We start from the raw sequence: 20,872 nt of genomic DNA, 5'->3' as shown, positions 1-20,872 counted from the left end.
ATCAGGACGCCTGGGGCAGAGCAGCTGGGGTGCTGCTGGGTTGATCCAGTAGTGCCGAGGAGCGGCGCTGCTGGAGCAACCCAGCAGCACCCCAGCTGCTCTGCCCCAGGCGTCCTGATTTAGCCGCTGCTGAAACTGACCAGCGCTGACTACAGGAAGCCCGAGGCAGAGTTGCTCTGCCCGGGCTTCCTGGAATCAGCTGCTGATCAGTTTCAGCAGCAGCTGACTTGGGGACGCTTGGGGTTCTTAAGTTGAATCTGTATGTAAGTCAGAACTGGCGGTCAGTTTCAGCAGCGGCTGAATCTGGACGCCAGTTCCGACTTACATACAGATTCAACTTAAGAACAAACCTACAGTCCCTATCTTGTACGTAACCCGGGGACTGCCTGTACTCTAAAAGGCAGAGGGGCTTGATTCTTCTCTGCCCTGAGCAGAGTGGCTCTAGCACAATACCAAATCAGAAGGATAATGTTTCACATCCATGTTGCATGACAAACTGATTAAATAAGGTGCAGAGCAATAGTGAATCTGTCCCAATAGCTGTCCTTTCTAAACAGAAGCACCATACACTGTCCCTTCAAGCGTCACTAGTTCCAGCTATGTCCTGTTCTATTATTCTGTATTAAATCTAAATGCTGTACATTCCTAAAGGCTAATTTCATTCTAGCAAAATGCTGTAGCCACACATTGGTTTTATAATGTATATAAAGGAACTAAAAGTTTCAGAGTAACAAAACTTACTGGATATGTTTCCATAACTCTTCCTTTGCTTGTACATCTGGGCTTCTCCTATAAACACCAACACACACACACACACACACGACAGATTTATGAAAATGTCATATTACTTAATATGCTGTGGTAGAATTATGACCTTTAATAGCGCATATCAAGCATAGAACTTATGCTAAGTGTAATCTCACACTGACTTGAATGGTAACATTTGCTATCTGGGAAAAGAATTAAACTTTACTCAAAATGATAAGTTGTATCTGGTATGAAAGTCTATGGGTTAAACCACAATTTCTTTTCTTCTTGCCTTCAGTAAAAGTATGCATAAAATGTTCAAAACAGAAGTGCTCTTCATTACAAGTTCAAGAAAGCTGGAGTCAGACTGTATTCTGCATAAACTTGGTACAGCTAAGGACTGAGGTCTGTCTCTTAGGTTGTGTCTACATGGCAGCTGGGAACATGCCCAAAAGGAGCAGTGCCTCAGGCAGAAAGGGCAGGGCCAGTGCAACCAGTCTTCAGTGCTGTCTGCACTGCGGCATGCCCCTGCTCCTACCCTTCAGCACTGCCTTGCCTGCAGTGCCCCTGCCTCCCCAGGCAGCCTTAAGAGTTTCCTGCAGCAGACTAGGCAGCACTCCAGTTTATGGGCAAAGCTGATCTGGAGCTTGAGTGGCTAACCTGAACCAGTGCCATAATGTCCACACAGTTATTTTTAGACCATCAGCACAAGCCCCAATAGCATGAGTCTGCTTACTTGCACTGGAAAGGTTGCTGCCAGCTGCAGTGTAGACATACCCTTTGTATACCCTTTGTTTTGAAGTTTAATTCACTCACTTGCAGAGAGCCTACACAAGCCCTCTAGGCACTTAAGGCCTGGGTAGAGAAAGGAAGGAGCAGAGAGTGACCATGCAGGGGGATATAACATATCCAGTCCCAGTAGATTATGTGGGTCTAATGATGAGATTCCTTGAGCAATTTTGGTCACTATTCTGCTCTATAAAACTGGAACAAACAGCCAGAGACAAGATATGCTGGAGTCCCTAGACCACAGCAATTTGGGAGCAGAATTACCACGGAGTTCACTGTACAAAGCTTAGTTCCTCTGGCTTTGTGTGGTGAGTGGTAAATTTCAGCCAGTATGATTTTGTACATGATTACTAATGCCACATACAATGAAAATATTTTATCATGATTACTAATGCTACACACAATGAATAGATTCTGCTCATGGTGAAATATATTGCCAGAACACGGAAATTTCACCCCACTTTTCAATCAAAGTAAAGAATGAGTCATGGGCACAGATATTTTTCTTCGAATTACAGAAGTTTGTATTTCATTTTAGAGATAACAGTGAAACACTCTTGTAGCTTAAGTAACATTTTTAAATTCCCATTCATAATCACCAAAGGCTATGCAGCCTAATGGATAAAATGTATGCTTTACACAACAGAGAGTGGGCAAAGGCTGTAGTTGTAGTAACATTTCACATAAGTCTTTTTATTATCATCGTTGCTAACAAAATTGGTAAGAATTAAAGCCTTAAATTCTATGCCTCTTTGCACTCAGCCATAGAAAGATGTGATAATATAGAGAAAGACATGTCAGCAAAGAATCATCTAATTAAACAGTCAAGTTAAGCAAGAAGGATCTGGGATACAGAATAGCTCAAGAGACTTGGTAAATGGGATACAAAACACTTTGATTTTGACATTGGTTCATATCCATTCAAAAGACCAAGATGTGTTCAGCCCTGCAAGGATGCACAATGGAAAAGAGAGACTGTCACAATTGTTGATTGCACTCTCACTGAGCACAAATATAACACAAGGTTATAGAGTGCACAGTGGCACTAGCCTCTCCAAAAGGTAAGAAGGGGCTGCGGCCTGGCCCCTGCACTGGCCAATCCTATACAACATTCTCTAAAAGGGTATTATAGCCCTACACTTAGAACAGCTCTGGACAGCACAATGCCTCTCAGAGCAGCCTGTGCGGAGATTCTCCTACAAGAAGCAGTGCGTTCAAGGAAGAAATGAACAATGACCTTTGTTAAAATGAACTGGTCAGTCCAACCTAATAACTAGGTAACAATAAACCACCATCACAAGTGGCATTTTTATTGGCGCACACAGCTCAACAGATGACTTCAGTGGAAGCAGGAGTAGGTACCACGTAAGGTGCCCAGGACTGAATGGGAATGCAGAATGAACCACCTTCCCACCATTATGAGGAGGAACCTCTCCAAGTCAAGGACCAGACATCCCAACAGGTTAGTGTTTAGGAGCTTCCACTGCTCCTCATGTTAGACCTGTTCTACAGGTAGAGGTTTTCAGTCTGCAGGGCCGATAATCTGCCTCCACTCATTCTTTATCAATCTCCTTCTGGCACTGGCCAAATTGGCCATCCTTCAGTTCAGGAGGAGGAAGCTGCACTAGATGGTGACCAGCAACTATGAAGCCTACTTCCATTTCCTAGTTGTTTCACACAGTTCTTGAGTGCAGCATCCACCAAATCCCAGTACTCCTTTGCAGAGTGGTGGGTGCTATCCAGGGCTCTCTACTCAGCATTCCCATCTGGTTCCTTTGCTTTAAACGTTACATCCTCACCAATGTTTTTTTTTTTCCTTCTTCATTTTTTTGTCCCATTTACTTGGCTTCTGGTTCTACCCTCATTTGAAGGCCAAGTCTTTAGTTCACACTGGGTGTAGGTCCACGTCTTCCCGCAACTGAAATAGGTTGGCACCTTTCACAAACTCTAACCTTATTGGAGGAAAAAAAGAACTAGGATGAAAGTGGGTCCCACTTTTGGGAGATACTTAACTAGGAAGGAAGAGCTAGCATTAAGTCCAGCTATGTATTGTTTAGCTTGACCATTTAAACTGGGTATGCCTTTTCTAATGTGACTATTTATAAATGAGTGAGGAGTAACTATTACTCTAGGGCTATGTTTACACTACGATTTTTCCCAGCAAAAAATATGCTAAAGAGGGACTCATTTGCATGAGTCACAATTTCATTTGCATATTTTCTGCAAATCCGTTTTTGCACTGGGGTTTTTGTACAAAAACAAGCAGTGTGGACGTTTTCTTTTTGTGAAAAAAAAAACCTTTTCCACAAGATCCCAGCGCAAAAAAGGATCAGCAGAAAATATGCAAATGAGATTGCGACTCATGCAAATCAGTTCCTCATTAGCATACATTTTGCCGAGGAAACTCGTAGTGTAGACGTACCTAGCTGACCCACAAGTTACAGGCTGGATGCTGAAATTACTGAGTGAATTGATATGGCCTGCATTGTGCTGGGGTCCCCCTTTGGCCGTACATCCCTCTGACTAATAGTAAGAATAATTAATTATGTTACATTTACATATGCTTTTCTTCCCCAAAGGTCCCATATTTATACAGCTAACCTGTTTTCTCACATTTCTAGACAATTTTTAAAAGCACTCAGCGCTGGCCTAACTCTGCTTCCTCTGAAATCATTGGGCTTTATTGATTTCAGTAGGTGCAGAGTTAGGGTTTTAAAAAAAAAAAAAAAAAAAAAAACTGACTGTACATTAGATGATGGCCAGAAATGTTGTGAATTGAAAGGATCCAGAGAAGTGAAAGAAGAGTGGGGAACGGAGGGCATGGCAGAGTTCTGCATCTGTATTAAATGTAAAGTAGCCTCTGCTGAATTGGTATTAGACATCTTAATGGCTGAGCCTAATCAAGATAGTTTAAAGCTCCCCTGCACTGCACATTGTTTTTTCCATGAAAGAAAAAACAGATACTTTTGTCTCACCTTTCACGTCACTGAGTTATTTCTAGCTGAGCAGAATAACATTTAGTAACATTTGTTTTGAGTTATTAAATGTTTTAGAGATGATCTAGAGATAGGTGCAAGAACTGTTTTACTTTTGAGATTTTACAAGTGCTCAAGCATTAAAAGACATGATAGTGTTAGTGACTGGCATGATATAAATACCAAAGAAATCAGAAAGGTGGAAATAACCCTTTGCATCTATGTTTTTCCAATGGCATTCAAAGTAAATCTTTTTACACTATTGTAGATTTTGTCATAAAATTTGATGGTGGGTTTTTTTGTGTATATCAATGTATTTCTATTTTTCTATTCCCCCACTTCTCTTCCTCTCTCTTCTGCCTTCACCTCCTTTTCCTCTTCTTCCTCCTTCATGCCATGCTGCTTTCACCTCCCTAAGTAAGGTAATAGTTAGGTTTAGGAGTGGAGATTTTAGTGGCATCTTTCACCTCATAATTTTGAACCAATGTTGTCTTTTCCTTCAATCCCAGACTACAAAGCAGCAGCTGTGAACTCTGCACTGCCCTGGGGCTCTTCTGAATCTGAATAATCAGCCTCTAGGGAATGTGAAAGATGAATGCAAGATGCACCCTAGCTCCCCAAGGGAGGCTTAGGCTAGCATCTTGCTTTTATGATGCAAAGACATCCTAGCTAGCCTGAGATAGGAGAGCACCCACATCACTCCTGAACCCAGTGCCCCCACAAGACAACGTATTGTGCAATCCACTAAACCATTGAATTTGAGCACAGTGTTACTTCTGTATGTAAATAAAACTGTTCATTACTTGGCCCTGGGTATCCTAGTATCACCCATCATTGTCAGCAGCCTGATTTACTTTGAGAAATCCTGACTTTGGGTGTAAAGTCTCAAGACCAGGAAAAATAAGAAGCTAATTAGACTTTTCACCATTTTCTAGAAGCCACATATCCTGAACTTGTAAACAATTCCCCTGCATTTCTGAGCTTTCATCTTTAATGCACATCAGCCTTCAACATCAAGGGGCAAGGGACTTTTCCATTAAATCAAAGGCATCCTTGATCATTAATACCAAACAACAGGTTTTTTCTCTCTCTCTCCCTCTCCTCTCCCCATATTTTACAATCTCAGAGAAGAGTTTGACTACTACTGTGTTATATATATATATATATATATAAAAATCTGAACTGAGTTCTGAATGGACAGTACTTCTGGACTGTTCCTGAACTAACTAGATCAAAGCTCAATTAATCTAATGGGAATTTTCATTAAATGCTGTCTTCAAGATTTTTTAAATTTTGTTTGTTTTTACAAGCTCAGATAGCCCTAGATGCTACTAACATCTACATTAATTTTATGCCTATATCTGTACTCTTATTAACAATTCATTTTGAATTCATGATTTGCAACTAGGCAGCATTTAGTGGATTTAAATAGCCAAGGAATTTAAATGGCCATTCTTCTCAATGAAAAAATCCCCTTTGGCTATACAGATGTTTTACCTGAACTCTTGAAAATAAGCTGGCAGAACTAGAATTTGAAGCTTTTTTAATTGCTTTTGCCATAGAAAGAAACAAGGGTCAAATGCTTGTCAATTTTTTTTCAAGAAAAAATGTAGCAAAAAAACTACCACTGAAAAATGTTATTCTTTATCAAAGAAATGAAAAGTGATGAGCCAAGCTAAACCAAATACAATAAAATCTAATTTGTCCTTCTACCTCAAACTCCTAAAGTAAACCAAATGTATAGCTGAATGCAGAGTAGATAGTAATTTACACACAGACCGTGTCTATATTATTAAAATTATAGCGTTCAAAGCTGATTGCTTGTTTTTAGTCTAGTAATAACGTGATATATTTCACTTTACAGAATTAACAAACAAAAAAGAACCCTACACCCTGCACTACGGACCTGATTTTTCTCTTAACTTAACAAAACCACGTAATCACTCAGGCTGAGACACAACCAAGTTTAATAAGTGCTATAACACCATGCTGTATTTTGGATCTTTCGATCTTGTTTAATTTTGTAAGTAGGATAGCTGCAGCTGTGTGGGTCTCAAGATACTAGAGAGCCAAGGTGGGTAAGGTACTATCTTTTATTGAACCCTCACCTGCCTTGTGTGTCTCATTTAATTTTGCCCTTCAAATGGTTAAAAAGCTTTTATTTGGTCATTTTTGTCAGAAACATCTTTAAAGAGCTAATGTTTTCTTTTTCCAGATTGTTTTTGTCCATATTAAATGTTTTATTGTCTATTTCTTTTGTTCTGCTTTTCCTAAATAAATAAATAAATATATGATGCAAATATATTTATCCCTATCACAATGAAGAGAAAAAACACATAATATCTTAAGAGTCTCCTCACCATCTAGGATCTTACCTTTTCTGTAAAGTGCTGTTTACATGTATACTGCTATATCCCCATTTAATGAAAATATAACCCATCAAAGCCTTTTACACAACAGAGCTAATTCTGCGTTTCTTCATTGCAAGAGTTAAACTAGCCACAAGAGGGAGACTCTGATGTCTCATTAATGCAATATAAACGTATTTGGCAAAGAAAAAGTTAGTTGTTACAAATTTTATAAAATGGTTAGAAACTCAGGGTGCATTTCCTGGTTTAAAACATGATCTCTACATAAGAAACAACAAAAATAATGGAAACCACACTTATTTTATGTTTTACAATTCTAAGAAATTATTTATATTGACACTTTTTAGCTTTGTATTTTTCTATAATAAAAAATCAAATGTTAAGAGGTAGGCTTAAGTGATGTTGAAAGCAAACATCTGTGCAAAGACTGCAAAAGACAACATTTGGAATTTTAACGGCACATCCCATGTCTCATAAAGGAAGAAAAAGTGTGATGTATGATGCTAGAGATAAAAATGGGTTCTGATAACACTGGTAGCCATGACAAGCAAGCTCCAGTGGCTTGAATATCAAAACCATGAAATGTCAACACAGATATGCAGCTTTATATAACAGTTTGATTTGTTCCTTATACTGAAATAGTTGCACATTTGTATATTGTATGTATTCATCACATTTCAATTGGTTTTCTCTGCATACACACACAAGCTTTGTAAAGTAGGGGAGCTCCTGGTAGAAGAGTCTGACTGACCATTTTATTAGTTTACATTTTGAAATCAATAGTTAATATTGTGTTAACTTAGTAAACACATGTTGTGTTTATTGCCAGCCTCTTGGGTGCCAGAGCTTGGACTGCTTCTATTGGTGACATGAAGGTACAATATCCCAGTGAAGACCTGCATCTGTACCCCAATTCTGCATTAAAAACATGGTTTTGTTTCTATGGTATAATTCTATAAATCATTATGAGGTAAAATACACTGAGCAATTTGAAGCTTTACAGATTTTCTGTAGGTCTGGCTTAATATGGAAGGTAAGTAAAACTTATATTATGAGACTGCAAGTGTTTAGAGCACATTACCTTGCTCCCATGTTAAACCATAGGCACCCTGGGATGGATAATTCATCAATTTTAGCATGGCAAATAGGGTATGGTAATAGTATAAAAGCTACTCTCTTGACTACTCTCCCAAACCTCCCAGCTGGTCTCCTGGCACTTTTCAACATGCATCTCAACCCATCTCCTCTGCCACAGATCCTCTGCCACTCTCCTTTAGAGATCTGGAACCCCTATCAAGCCTTTGATGGTTTCTCAAAGTCTAGGCACGTTATGCTAGACATTTATGTTACCAAGAATAATATTCTTGAAAACTCTTTCAACCCTGACCATGCACAGATTAAAAATAATCAATATAATATTTTCATTAATTCACAAGAAAATTAATTTTAGAAACTGGCAACGTCAGTGTTCAGCGGATGGATGAGCATATTCATGGCATTGCCTAGCAACACCACTCTATCACGGAAATCTTGATAGCAGGTTGTAATAAATCACGATTGCTGCTTACAAATGGTAATCTGAAGTGAAGGTATAATCTGGAATAGTATTTTATTTTTTTGACAATTAAAATGCGTGGAAATTTCACAAAGAACAACTCTCGCACACTACAGTAAAATACTATGTCACTTATAGATCTTAACTCTCTGCACACAGGTGGGCAATGCTATTATGCCCATTCAAGAATCAGGGACATAAAAAGGTATGGTGACTTGCTCAAGCTCATGTTAATGCTTGATTAAACAAAATAAAACCGCATATAAAGTTGCTATTCCTGAACAACCTACAAAGTAATAATAAGCAGGTCAGAACTCTTTGTCCTGGTCCAAAATACATTACAGTGGTCTTTGATTTCATGTCAAAGTATGGAAATGTTCACGTACGATCGAGATCTGTGCCTGGATCGCCTGTGGTTCGGATCAGCCTGGTTTTTCTCTTTTTGTTGCCTCAGTACTGCTTCCCACTGAGGAGCTGAATCCACCATGTCATTCTCCTGCCGTAACCTGCATAAAGAGCAACACATCTAGCGTAAACATCCGGCGAATCAATGCTTTATTTTCTGAGGAGGAAATTCTGATGTTACTTAAACTGTTATCTGGGCAGGGCAAGCAGGGGCACAGGTCCCCCAATAATCGGCATGGGCACAGGATGCCTTTTACCCTGGGGTCCCAGTGGGGAGAGAGCTTTTCCAACACCAAGGCCGTGGATGGGGGAAGGAGAGAGAGTGAAGTGCCACTTTGAAAGCTCCTATTTTTTTAGTCCTGTGCTTGCCCTGCTGCTCTCTTAAAAAGAGGTGAACAGCAAACTTGGTTACAACTACATTTACATAAGATTTATAACCTTTACTGCTACTTCTCTTATTTCCTAAAACCATTACAAAAACAAAAGCTGGTATCAAAGTGCATGCTCAAAGACAGTCTGCAGGATCAAACTCTAAAGCCCGCAGCCCCCTCAGAAACAGGAGCAGGGTGGGGAACCTACAGCCCCAGGGTTGCATCCGGCCCCCGGTTTTGCTGGATCCAGACTTTGAGGCTCGAGACCTCTCCCCCAGCATTGGGGAGCCTGCGCTGATGCTCCAGACCCCTCCCCCCCCTTCCATCATGGTGCTGGAGCACACAAAATCTATTAGCCTGGACCTCCCTAGGCTCTGGTGTGCAAGGGGAATGTGAGGAGTGCTTCTGTTTCTTTGTCAGGACCATGTGGGTATGCGGCCCCCCGACGCAAAAAAAGTTCCCTGCTCCTGGATTCCAGAGAGGAGGATGAGTAGTCCAGGACTATCTTCACCCGCTCCATGAGGCTCACAATGGTTTATGGCTGCAGTGCCTGGCAGTTGGCCTCCCTTGCCCACAGTTGTATTGTGACCTCTCCAACCCATCCATTTCACCCCAACCCTGCCAAGTCCCTGCTCCCCTGCAAGGCCCTTGGATCCAGAAGTTTGAGGAACACGGTCACAGAGGCTGCCGAGTCTCCCTTGCATGCTGAAGGCAGATCTATTCACAGAGGGTCACCTCCATGTTTGGCACCAGGGGACAAAAATGGAAAACAAATGTCTAGTAAATGACCTGAGGGTTTCCCTAAATAATGACACTGAAATCCAGTGCTTGTTAATTATAAGAACAGTGCTTAAGAGGTTTAGAATATCAATACTACTGGGAGGGTGGAGAGGTAGGGAGGGGAGATAGATGCACTGGATTGCTCTGAAGGGGCCAAAACCAGTTCAGGCACATGGAAGTATCCAATCAGAACAGTATTTGAGAATAAATGCTATTTGGAAATTTAAATATCGGTTTAAAATCAATTGTAATAGTTCTTTCCAAATAATGTCACTGATCTCTAACGTCTAATGCTTATTCAAATAATGCCCAAAACAGATCAGTGTAAAATCAGGTATAATCTAATATATTAAATGAGAAATGTACCAATGAGAATGTATTTAAAAGCATATACAGAGCACTAGCATAATTAGTCTCTATATCTTTTGATAGGATTTAAAACAAAACCTTGTTATCCTTCTATATCCCTACAAATGTCCAAATTCTTCTCTGAAGAGGTTCAGTGCCTGTTCAACCCACTTATTTTCAAATAGGGTTTTTTTTAATGATGGAATCTGTTAATCAGTCCATGTTTCATAGCTAGTGCAGATTAAAATGAATGTCAGCAATGAATTATAAGCTCTGCATCTCCAATAACAAATTGATTTATTTCAGGATGGTGCCGCCAGCCAAGATAATCAATATGTTAAGACAAAGGTCTTCCAGACCTAGCCAAAAGTTAACCAGTCTTGGAGGTGGAGATATTTATTGGGGGTGATTGGATGCACAGGTAGAACTGGCAAATAGGATATGAAACTGTTTAGCCACAGCACTGAATACAATCATGCATGAATTTAGAGACACACCCTTTGTAGAACCCTGCAAATCTGTGGATATCCACAGATATCTGCACCTGTGAATGTGAGTGCAGATATCCACAACTCATTTTTGCAGATATGGATGTAGCTATAAATTGTGTATTTAGAACCCTGCAAATTTGTGGCTATTTGCTTTATATCTACAAGCATCCACATCCACGGATGTCAGTGCAGATATCCATGGCTCATTTTTGCAGCTATAGATCCAGATGTGGATACAAATTGGGCTTTAACCATGTGAGATGCCACTCTGAGGAAGGAGGATGTCTGATATGACAACAAACCAAGCATATTAAAGAAACTTGAAAACAGGACTGGGAAAGATGCCAGAAAAAGAGTTCTCTGACAGTCTGGCTGATCAAGGTGGTCAGAAAAGAAGTATCACTCCCTTGGAAATATGAGGTATTTTTGTTGCAAGTAACAAGCTTTATTCATATGAGTTTTTTATTATTTCAGGTTAGTGATGTTATGAAAACTGTTTCTGTTTCTTTCATCTGATTTTCTCTATGCTTAATGACTCTTGGGTTGGATCCTCAGCTTGTTAAAATCAGCAAAGCTCTGTTGCACACCACAAAGCAGCTAGAACACCCTGGCGAATCAGGTCTTCATCTCTAAACAAGTCACTTTAAACCTGTTAATTTTCAGTGGCAAAAATTAGCCGAAATATAAATAGAGAGCAGTAATACAGGAACTCACATACCAACAGGGAATTAATTGGGCTTTTCATTCAAAACCAGACAGCTTGTGGAAAGGGTGGCTCATAACATGGCATAAACAGTGCCAAATGGCTTGACATAATACAGTCGTTCAAACCTGTGCAAAAGGCTACCAAATCAGAATGACATCCACTTTGCTCAAGACCAATATCTATTAATAGACAGCATCTAGTCAGCTGAGGAAGCATGTGACCTCTACTGGAGGTATGATTTCATAAATATTTAGTTGTCTGGCATGAAAAATTAAAACCCAGCTGCAATACACTACAGACTACAGCAGAGCATGGTGTATGCACCTACTGTATGCATGAGAATGAAATTATACACCTTGATGACAGTTTTTGAAATTATACTTCTGCACTGACATCCACTTTGTCAACGGGCTTCTGATTAATGAGCTCTCTTTAACAAAGTAAACAAACCCTTTCTTCTGCAGCCTAGTCTACTATTGGAAACCCATGGGGGTAGTAGGGAATGAAATTACAACTAAAGCAGGAAAGCACTTTTCTATAACTGAAAGTCTGACAATTTTAAAGGCAAAGAATGATAAAATAAAAAAGCAAGAAAAGATCTTGCAAACTGGACCTACCTTGAAACTACTGCTGGTTTCTGAACTAGCAAAGATTAAAACAACAAACTTCAGTGGTATTTCAAGCTATAATGTTTGCTTAAGCAAATACAATGTGATAAACAAGAATAATTTTCAAACTTGGTGTGACAGTAGTGTGTTACAATCATTGCACTAAGTATTGTCCATGCCAGGATCAGAACTGTGTAAGTAAACACATCCATAGATAGAATATTTCCAATGGTAGTATCCTGAAACAACTTTAATGAAAAGTTTCATACTTTAAAATCTTCTTGATCTGAGAATGGATGAAGTGCTATTCTACATGTTATGCTATAGAACAGCACCTCATAGTGAGATACTGCCCTTTGACTGAAATACAGAGGAGATAGTAACTCTTCCAAATTTGGGACCACTGCTAAAATAAGATTTTATTGCCTTGAAGCTTTCCTCCTTTTTTGTCATGGCCACATTTATTTTCCATGTCAGTTTTTGTAATCTCTGTGTAAAAATTGGAAATTAAACCTGAGCCTGAGTCTACCTTTTGTAACAAATCTCTGCAAACTCTTTTCATATATTAGATGTTAAGAGCATTATGGCATAAATGTTGGATTCAGGAAAGCAAAGAATTGGATTAGAATTTCTATCAACTTCCTTCTGTTGAAATCAAACTTGCATTTTCCATGTGGCTCTGTATTTATCAGTCTTCAGATGCTCTAATTTTGTATTGCTTGTTCTGATGCAATCAGCATTTATTCTCTCTACTAGAAAATATGTGTGTCTGCTTCAGGCATTGGGTTGAGAACAGTGTTGCAAAAAACTCATTGAATTTTTCAGCACCTCTCCATTTTTTTAGAACTTGTCTGTCCATAAATTGCCTTTACTAGCACCTAGAAGTGGCATTGTCACCTACGATGATTTCTTGTTCCACATTTGCTGTAAAGATATCTTATCCAGCATCACCTCTTTTGCAATTTTTTTTTATTCTTCATCTTTGCTTTTCTATAATTTTTACATGTTCTTGCCCTCAAGATGGCATTCTGCCAGCCTTCCTCTACTCCTGAGGCTTTCGTCCTTCTATGCTTCTTTGTTAACCTTTACTATTTTTTGCATATCCTAATTAATATATATTGGCCTTTTTAAAATTCTAATGTATGTATTTCTGGATGGCAAGCAAATCCTTGGGCATGCATTAACTTATCTCTGAATACTTCATATTTCTGCGGTCTCCTTTCTTACTTTTGCTTCAATACAATTTCACCCACCAATAATCACTGTGTTTACTTTTCTGTTTAACTTGCAGCATATATAGTATAACAATGTCAATATAAAGTACCAAAGCAGGTAACAAAATAAGCAATATCAGCAAACTAAAAACACCAGTGTTGTATCTCTGAAGAATTTGGATTAGGTATGGTTAAGAAGCTGTGACCATTTGGGGGAATCTGTCCATGTAAAGCTTATTAATTTTAAATTCTGGTAGATACTGGATATTTTCTGTGTATCTATCACAGACAGTCAGCTCCATTATGAATGTGGCGCTTGCCTTCCCCACGGTCTTTGGCCTCCATATTGAACTAAAACCCACAGGAGAAATTCTTCCACTTGGCACAGGGCTAGCAATGGTCATTAAACTGTAATGATCATCCATTCAAAAGCATCATCTAGTCTCTCTATATATTTTAGAGTGTGTCCATCTGTGTGTCTGTCTATGAGTTTGTTTGTTCAAGAACTCCTCCTCAATGGCAAAAGCTAGGGCCACCAAATTTGGCATGCGCCTTTTTCTTCTACTAACTTAAAACAAGGTCAGGGTTTGGTTGTGCCAAGGAAAACCGGAAGCCTGGGAAAGGGGGCGGAGGGAGAAAGCTCCTCTACCTCGGGAGGTGTTGGGCACAGGGAGAGAGCCCCATCCCCGTCCCATGAGGTGCCAGAGAAGGAGGAGAGACACTTTCCTCACCTCAGGAGGGACCAGGGGGAAGGAAAGAGCCTCAACTGGCCCCCGGGGACAATCTGGTGGATGGGGTGCACATCCCCACTGCCCTGGACTGCCCCTAAGGAGAAGCCAGCAGCCACCCCCACCTCCTGCCTTGAGTCCCTCCTCACTCCCAACACTCCCTCTCACACCCTTCCAAGCTCCCAGTCTCCAGCCCTGAGCTTTCCACATCCCCAAGTCCCTGCCCTCACTCCTGCACTCTCCACACAGCCAGACCCCTGCCCTGAAGGATCCAAGCAAAGATGGGCAAGTCTTCTAGTTCTAGGCTAAAGAGATAACTGTTACCCAAGGTAAAATGAGTCTGAACACGGGGGAGGGGTAACTAGGCAAGTAATCACCTGGTGAGAGATCACTGATGAGGCCAATCAGGTAGTCACCTGACAAAATAGGGCTGAAGGTTAGAAAAGAGAGGGTCTCTTTCTGACCATTTCAAAGAGAGAGAGAGAGAACAGAAGGGAACTGACTGCAGGGGTCAGGGAGAAAGAGACAGAATCCAAGATTAGGAAAAGAAGCAATGTGCAGGAAGGTGATCCCAGATACCCCAGAGAATGCTGACCAAGGCCCAAAGAATGCTCCAGAGGAAACAAACAGGGAAACGCAGACAGAAAAAAGTGGCCATTAGGGATGTGAATAGTTAACCGGTTACAGTTAGCCAGTGAGAGCTGGAGCAGCCCCCCACTCACAGCAGGCAGGGGGCAGCTCCAACCCATGGAGTCCTTTGTGGGCAGGGGTGCTCCAGCCTAGCAGGAGCAGCCACCACCCATGGTGGTGGGAGCAGCTCCAGCCCAGCCGCAGCATGCAGGAAAGGCCACTCCTACCCAGCGGGGCTGAAGCAGCTTCCCTGTCCACCTCCCATTTAATTGGTCAATCAGCTAAACTCAATGTTTAACCAGTTAACTAATTAAATGGGATTTTACATCCCTACTGGCTATTATCTATGAAGAAACTGGACATGATGATGAAATGGGGAACTGCAATCATTCACATGTCGACTTTTCAGGTTTTTTTTTTACATGACAAGTGACTTGGAGTCTATAGAGGTGATAGGATAGCAAACTATATTTATGCAAATGATGCATGCTCTTAGGTAAATACCTTAAGAATATGAAGGTTTATCTCACTGCCAAAATTCCATCTCAAACACATTTGAGAATATATCTGCTTAATACTTTTTGTGCTATATTCTAAAGATTTGATGAGTTTTTTATTACTATAACCAACTACACGGCAATGGTTCTATAAATAATACCTAATAACTTGCATTTTCCTTAGACCATAGCATGAAAATATAAGAAATGCACTTTTAATATATTCATTAAATCTTTTGCTGTAATTTACTTACATAATTTTGCCTAAAATAGAATATACACAGGTTTTATTTAAATCTAATGTGCTTGTTAAGAATCCTTGAATATTTCCATCTTCTTTCAGTCCCAACCTTTATCATTTTCACTGTTTTTATAAGGCCTCACATTTATTCTTGATTTTTCTTTGCATGCCTATACTAGATTTGCTAGCATCTGATACTTGTGAATACTGATTCCATCTGTTCTATGACCAGAATTAGAAAGCAGATTAATTTAGTCAAGACCAAAAAGAGTACAATTTAGTTCTCATTTCTGCTGTATGTCTGATCCACAGCAACTGGAAAATGAACTCATGGGCAGGGGCAGAACAATTTTCCCCATGTCATCCTGCTGATTTTTCCCTCATCTGGCTGGATTAACTATGGTAGTAAGAAAATACAGTAAAAAAAAAATTCAGTGTGTGTGCATTAAGGATGTTAAGAAGTGGGTAATGGACTAACTGTACAGTCGATACAATTTGTATCTACTACACAATTAGTTGATAAGGGGCCAACTGTGGCTCTGCAGTTTAAATGTAGTAGGAGTTTAGACATTTAAACTGAAGAGCCTCAGCAGCAGGGGTAGGCTGAGCAGTCCCACCTTGCGCTAGGTCCCGGATCACAGCACCTCTGCATTTTAAATGTAGTAAGAGCTGAGTGACTCTTACTACATTTAAAATGCAGAGCCACAGCGGGAATAGGACCGGGACCTTCTGATACAGAGGCAGCAAGTGGGAAGGGAGGCTCTGGAAGGGTTGACACTGGGGGGGTCTAGTAGTGGGGGGCTCTAAGGGGAAGAGGCCTGGCACTGAGGTGTTTGGGATGGGGGGCTGGTACTGGGGGCCTCTGAGGGTGGGAGGCAGACACTGGTGGGCAGGGGATTCTGGGGTCAGTGGCTGGTGCTGGGGGGGGGGAGAAATGGAGGAGTGGGGTCTTTAGGGGTTAGGGCTGGCACTGGGAGGTTTTGGGGACCGGGGCTTTCGGCAGACTGGTGACATTTCATTTGCATATTCATTATTTGCACAATGAATAAGCAAATAAAATGTTAGCAGTCCGCCAAAGGTTTGTGAATGGGTTTGCGATATAAAGAAGTTTGGGAACCATTGTTCTAGTGGACCTCTCTGAACAATAATATTTTGAGCACAAAACTGACTTTATCCTTCTAAGAGAAGAAGATTATAAAAAATAGTTAAAAACCCAGTGATCATTGGCACTCCATTCCAGATTTGAATGGAAACCAGTCACCCATACACACTAGCTTATAAGATTCAAAGGGGTAGCTGTGTTAGTTTGTAACTGAAAAAACTTAAACAACAGCAAACAGTCCTGCAGCACCTTAGAGACTAACAAAACATGTGGATGGCATCATGAACTTTCGTGGACACAGCCCACTTCTTCAGAGAATGGAGTAAAGGGGTCCAGGTTGCAAATAAATAGCAAAGGAAGAGAGAAAATGGGGAGGGAATGGGAAGAGAAAAAAATAGAGGAAAAAATGTTGACAGTTAGTGTGTCCATGCTAAATGAGGCCCATCCAGGGTAAGTCTTTTTTTAAATCTCTTTCAACATGTCAAACTTGTAAATGAAACCCAGTTCTGTAGTTTCTCTCTCCAGAGGACTTTTGAAATTGCTTTGAAATAATAGTCACTTTTAGATTAGTGACTGCCTGGGCAAGCTGAGATGTTCTTCAACAGGTTTCTCTTTGTTACCATTTTGAATATCTGATTTGTGTCCATCAATCCTTTGTTGTAGTGACTATCCAATTTGGTCAATATACATGGCAGAGGGGCATTGCTGGCACTTGATGTCATAGAGCGCATTGGTGGATGTGCAGTTATATGGGCCTCTGATGTGGTGGTTTATGTAGTTAGGTCCTGTGATGATGTCGCTTGTATAGATGTGTGGACAGAGTTGGCACTGGGACTGATTGCAGGGGTGGGTTCCTGGAGGGGTATGATGGACGTGTGCCGCGTGGCCGCTGGAAAGAATTTGTTTGAGGTTATGGGATTATCTGTAGGTGAGGCTTGGCTGGTCCCCCAAGGCCGGCGAGAGTCAGGGGTCATTTTCTAGGATTGGTTGTAGATTGTTGATTGGAGGGGTTTAAATTGTGATGACCATGGTGCTCTGTTGTTTTCTTTGTTGGGCCTATCTTGAAAAAGCTGATGCCTGGGTACTCGTCTGACTCTGTCAATCTGTTTTTTCACTTCTTCGGTTTTAAGAACGCCTGCTATAAATCCTGTAGGTGTTTGTCTCTGTCTGTGGGTTTGGAGCAAATCTGATTGCATCTTAGGGCCTGGCTGTAAACAATAGATTGGGAAATGTGTCTTGGATGGAAGCTATAGGCATGTAGGTAAGTGTAATGGTCGGTAGGTTTCTGGTATAAGATGGTGGAAATGTGAGTGTCATGTAATTGTATTGTGGTGTCAAGGAAGTGGATCTCTTATGCGGACTAGTTTAGACTAAGGTTGATGGTGGGATTTGCACTAGCTTATAGTTAGCTAAGCATATCACAAGACCTCTCTCTGATTTAAGTATACCCTAAAGAAAGGTCATTGATAAAATATCTCTCCTACCAGTATATTGGAAAACCACAGTAATTTTCTAATATATCTAACTACTGCAAGTCATACACAGATTATTATTGTATATACATTATACAGTGCCATAAATTTATTGTTTGTAAAGCACAGGGTAAGACATACTACTACTTTGATTATATATCTATCAAAAATAGTTTATCCATTTCTCAAGAAATCTGTGTATTTTCTGCTAAAATACTGCAAATTAAAACACAATGTAGTATGGGCAAGTTTAGGGTTTACCTTTACTTGAATGACAAATACTACCATTTGAGTAAGGGTGAGCCCTGTTTTAATGTACCAACAAGTAAATCAAGTGATCTTGCTATAACTGGTTACTAATATAAGAAACAATTTGAATATACTCAAACAGTGCTCACATATCAGTAAATTATACCTTAGATGGTATAAACTATTTATGTTATCCATGATAAACCAAACTGGATTCACCAACCCTTAAACAAAATTCCTTTGTTCATGTATAAACTGTGTTAGTTACTGACAGCATACTAAAACAGGATTAACTACGGATTTCAGGAATAATATATGTTGGTCTTATCTTACCTAGAAAAAAAGTGTCCCCCCAACAGGGTGAACCTGCTCTCCAATGCACAATACCTCTGTGAAGAGCTCTCCACAGAGATATTAATAACTATTTACTGCTACTTTGTATTCCAATTTGTTTTGTCTTTATTTCCTTTTTCTTTAATAATAAAAAGTCATAGTTAATAACAATGATTATTTTGCTTGTCTTCAATTATAGTATCCCTTCAGGTATGGCAAGGCAACTGATGTAACTATAATTGTGGAAGTCACATCCTTGAACTGGCATTAAGAGAAGTAGGTATTCAAACCCAAACTACAATTTCTTGTTTCTCTAGGCCATACTTTAAAAATATATATTTGGACATCAGTATTTGGTGCCCAACACCTTGAAACATCCCTTTACACTCTGAATACACTGGCTGCAACCAAGTAATCAGCGTACAATGAATAAGAAATGTGATTTGACTGGAGCCAACAAATATTCAGGTTCAATATAGTGATGGGAAAGTTGAACTAAATTTTCTTTAAGAAGAAATGGAAATGGGGTCCTTCAGATCTAACAACATGGTTCCGTTCCCTTCTGTGGAGAGACGGCTGACAATGTGCTGGAGTCATGACAGCCTCCTGACACACTTTTCTTTCACAAGTTTGAATGGCAGAGTGGGTTGTTTACTTTCTATTTTAATCACATTTTGAGATGCTGACAATTCACAATTATACGTGACTGTCACATCTAGTACTGCCAGAGATGGGATGCATCAATAGTCATTGCAACAGTTCATTTTATTGCTCATATGATATATAATAAAAATGAAAATCTGTTGTAAACATCTTCATGTTATTGATTGCATTGATTGCGTTAATAATGAATTCTTCCCTAATAACTAGTAGGAGGTCTAGAACTGATTGCATACATATATGTAAATATGCTTCTCTCATTAAATTAAATCTCATTAAATTGGAGATTTAATTTTCAACACTGCATCGCAGTAAAACTATAATACTAGAGCAGTTAATACAGTCTATAGAAAGATAAGCAGAAAAGCATAACTGTGGCAGAGATATTAACTATCAATCATGGTTTTGCACTTCAATCCAGGGTGTAGCCATGGGTGGGCCTGAGTGAGCTGTGGTCCACTCACTTTGCATCCAGGCCCACCTCCCTCAAGCCCACTGAGGGAGCCAGCCAAGGGAAAGGGTCCAGGGCATCAGGGCTCCCCCCCAGAGCTCTGGCCAGGGAACGGGGCCAGGGTTTGCTCCCCTCTGCTTCGGTGCTCCAGCTGGGGAGCCAGGGCTTACCCTGCTCCACGAAGCAAGCCAGTCAGGGAAAGGGGCTGGAGCGCCAGGGCTGAGCAGCAGGGCCAGGGCTTGTCCCACCCCACCCTGGCACTCTGGCCAGGGAATGGACCAGCGTTTGCTCCACTCCACCTTGGCGCTCTGGCCAGGGAGCCGGGGCGGTGCTTATTGCCCCCCATTCCTCTTGTCCCACTCCCTCACCCTCCATTCTTGCCCATCCACCTGAAGTTGGGGCCCAGGCAAGTGGGCCCTTCTGGCTACACCACTACTTCAATCCCTGCAGTCATTAAAGTTTACCTGTTTCTCTTCTTCCGATGCTCCCGGTTAGAATTTTCTGACTCACTACCACTGCTGGTATTACAACGAGATCGTGACCTAAGGAAGGGAACAGTGAGTCAGAAACTAAGAACAAGAATTATCAATTAGTCCACGCTCAATGTTAACTATGTAAGATTTTGCAGCTTGTGTTTATTCGTTTCCTATTATTAGAATTTCCATAATACTGTAAAGTCTGTACAAATCAATGACCAATATCCAAAAAGTAAGAAGTAGGAAACAGCAGAGATGCAGAGAGAATGGAAAACCTTATCTACACTTCCAAGTGATTTCACAGTGTTTTTTCTGTGTTAAATATCAGAAACAACTGTTTTGAAAGCAGATGTCCACACTGCTGTGTTGTCTGGGCTTTAGCTACTTCCCTTTCGGACCACTGAGTCCACGGAATGCTTTATTTTTCAAAATCAGTGCACACCATTCAGGATGGGCATCCCACTGTGTAGTCACAGAATCGGAATGTAGGACTGGAAGAGACCTCAAGAGGTCATTTAGTCCAGCGCCTCCCGGGCTGATGCAGGACCAAGTAAACCTAGGCCATCCCTGACAAGAGTTTATCTAACCTGACGGTGATTCCACAACCCCCTCTGGTATCCTATTCTAGTGCTTAATTACCTTTACAGTTAGAAAGATATCTAATCCACATTTCCC

The 20,872-nt window shown here is 40.6% G+C and overlaps 1 protein-coding gene across 3 annotated transcripts in view; it reads right to left on the bottom strand.

The window, feature by feature from the left end:
• Positions 1 to 20,872, bottom strand: part of EPB41L4A (erythrocyte membrane protein band 4.1 like 4A) — a 181,098-nt gene that overhangs the window by 9,542 nt on the left and 150,684 nt on the right. For all 3 annotated transcript variants that reach the window (XM_075932023.2, XM_089779298.1, XM_089779297.1), the window contains exons 18-20: positions 20,186 to 20,263; positions 8,822 to 8,941; positions 742 to 789 (exon numbers count right to left, since the gene is read on the bottom strand). In XM_075932023.2, the coding sequence (XP_075788138.2) occupies positions 742 to 789; positions 8,822 to 8,941; positions 20,186 to 20,263 (246 nt within the window). The remainder of the gene's footprint in view (positions 1 to 741; positions 790 to 8,821; positions 8,942 to 20,185; positions 20,264 to 20,872) is intronic.

The sequence above is a fragment of the Pelodiscus sinensis genome, chromosome 6, assembly GCF_052426305.1.
Source record: "Pelodiscus sinensis isolate ZL-2025 chromosome 6, ASM5242630v1, whole genome shotgun sequence".
NCBI classification, from domain to species: domain Eukaryota; kingdom Metazoa; phylum Chordata; order Testudines; family Trionychidae; genus Pelodiscus; species Pelodiscus sinensis.
The sequence above is the reverse complement of the archived record's forward strand: the minus strand, read 5'-3'. Positions and strand labels throughout refer to the sequence as shown.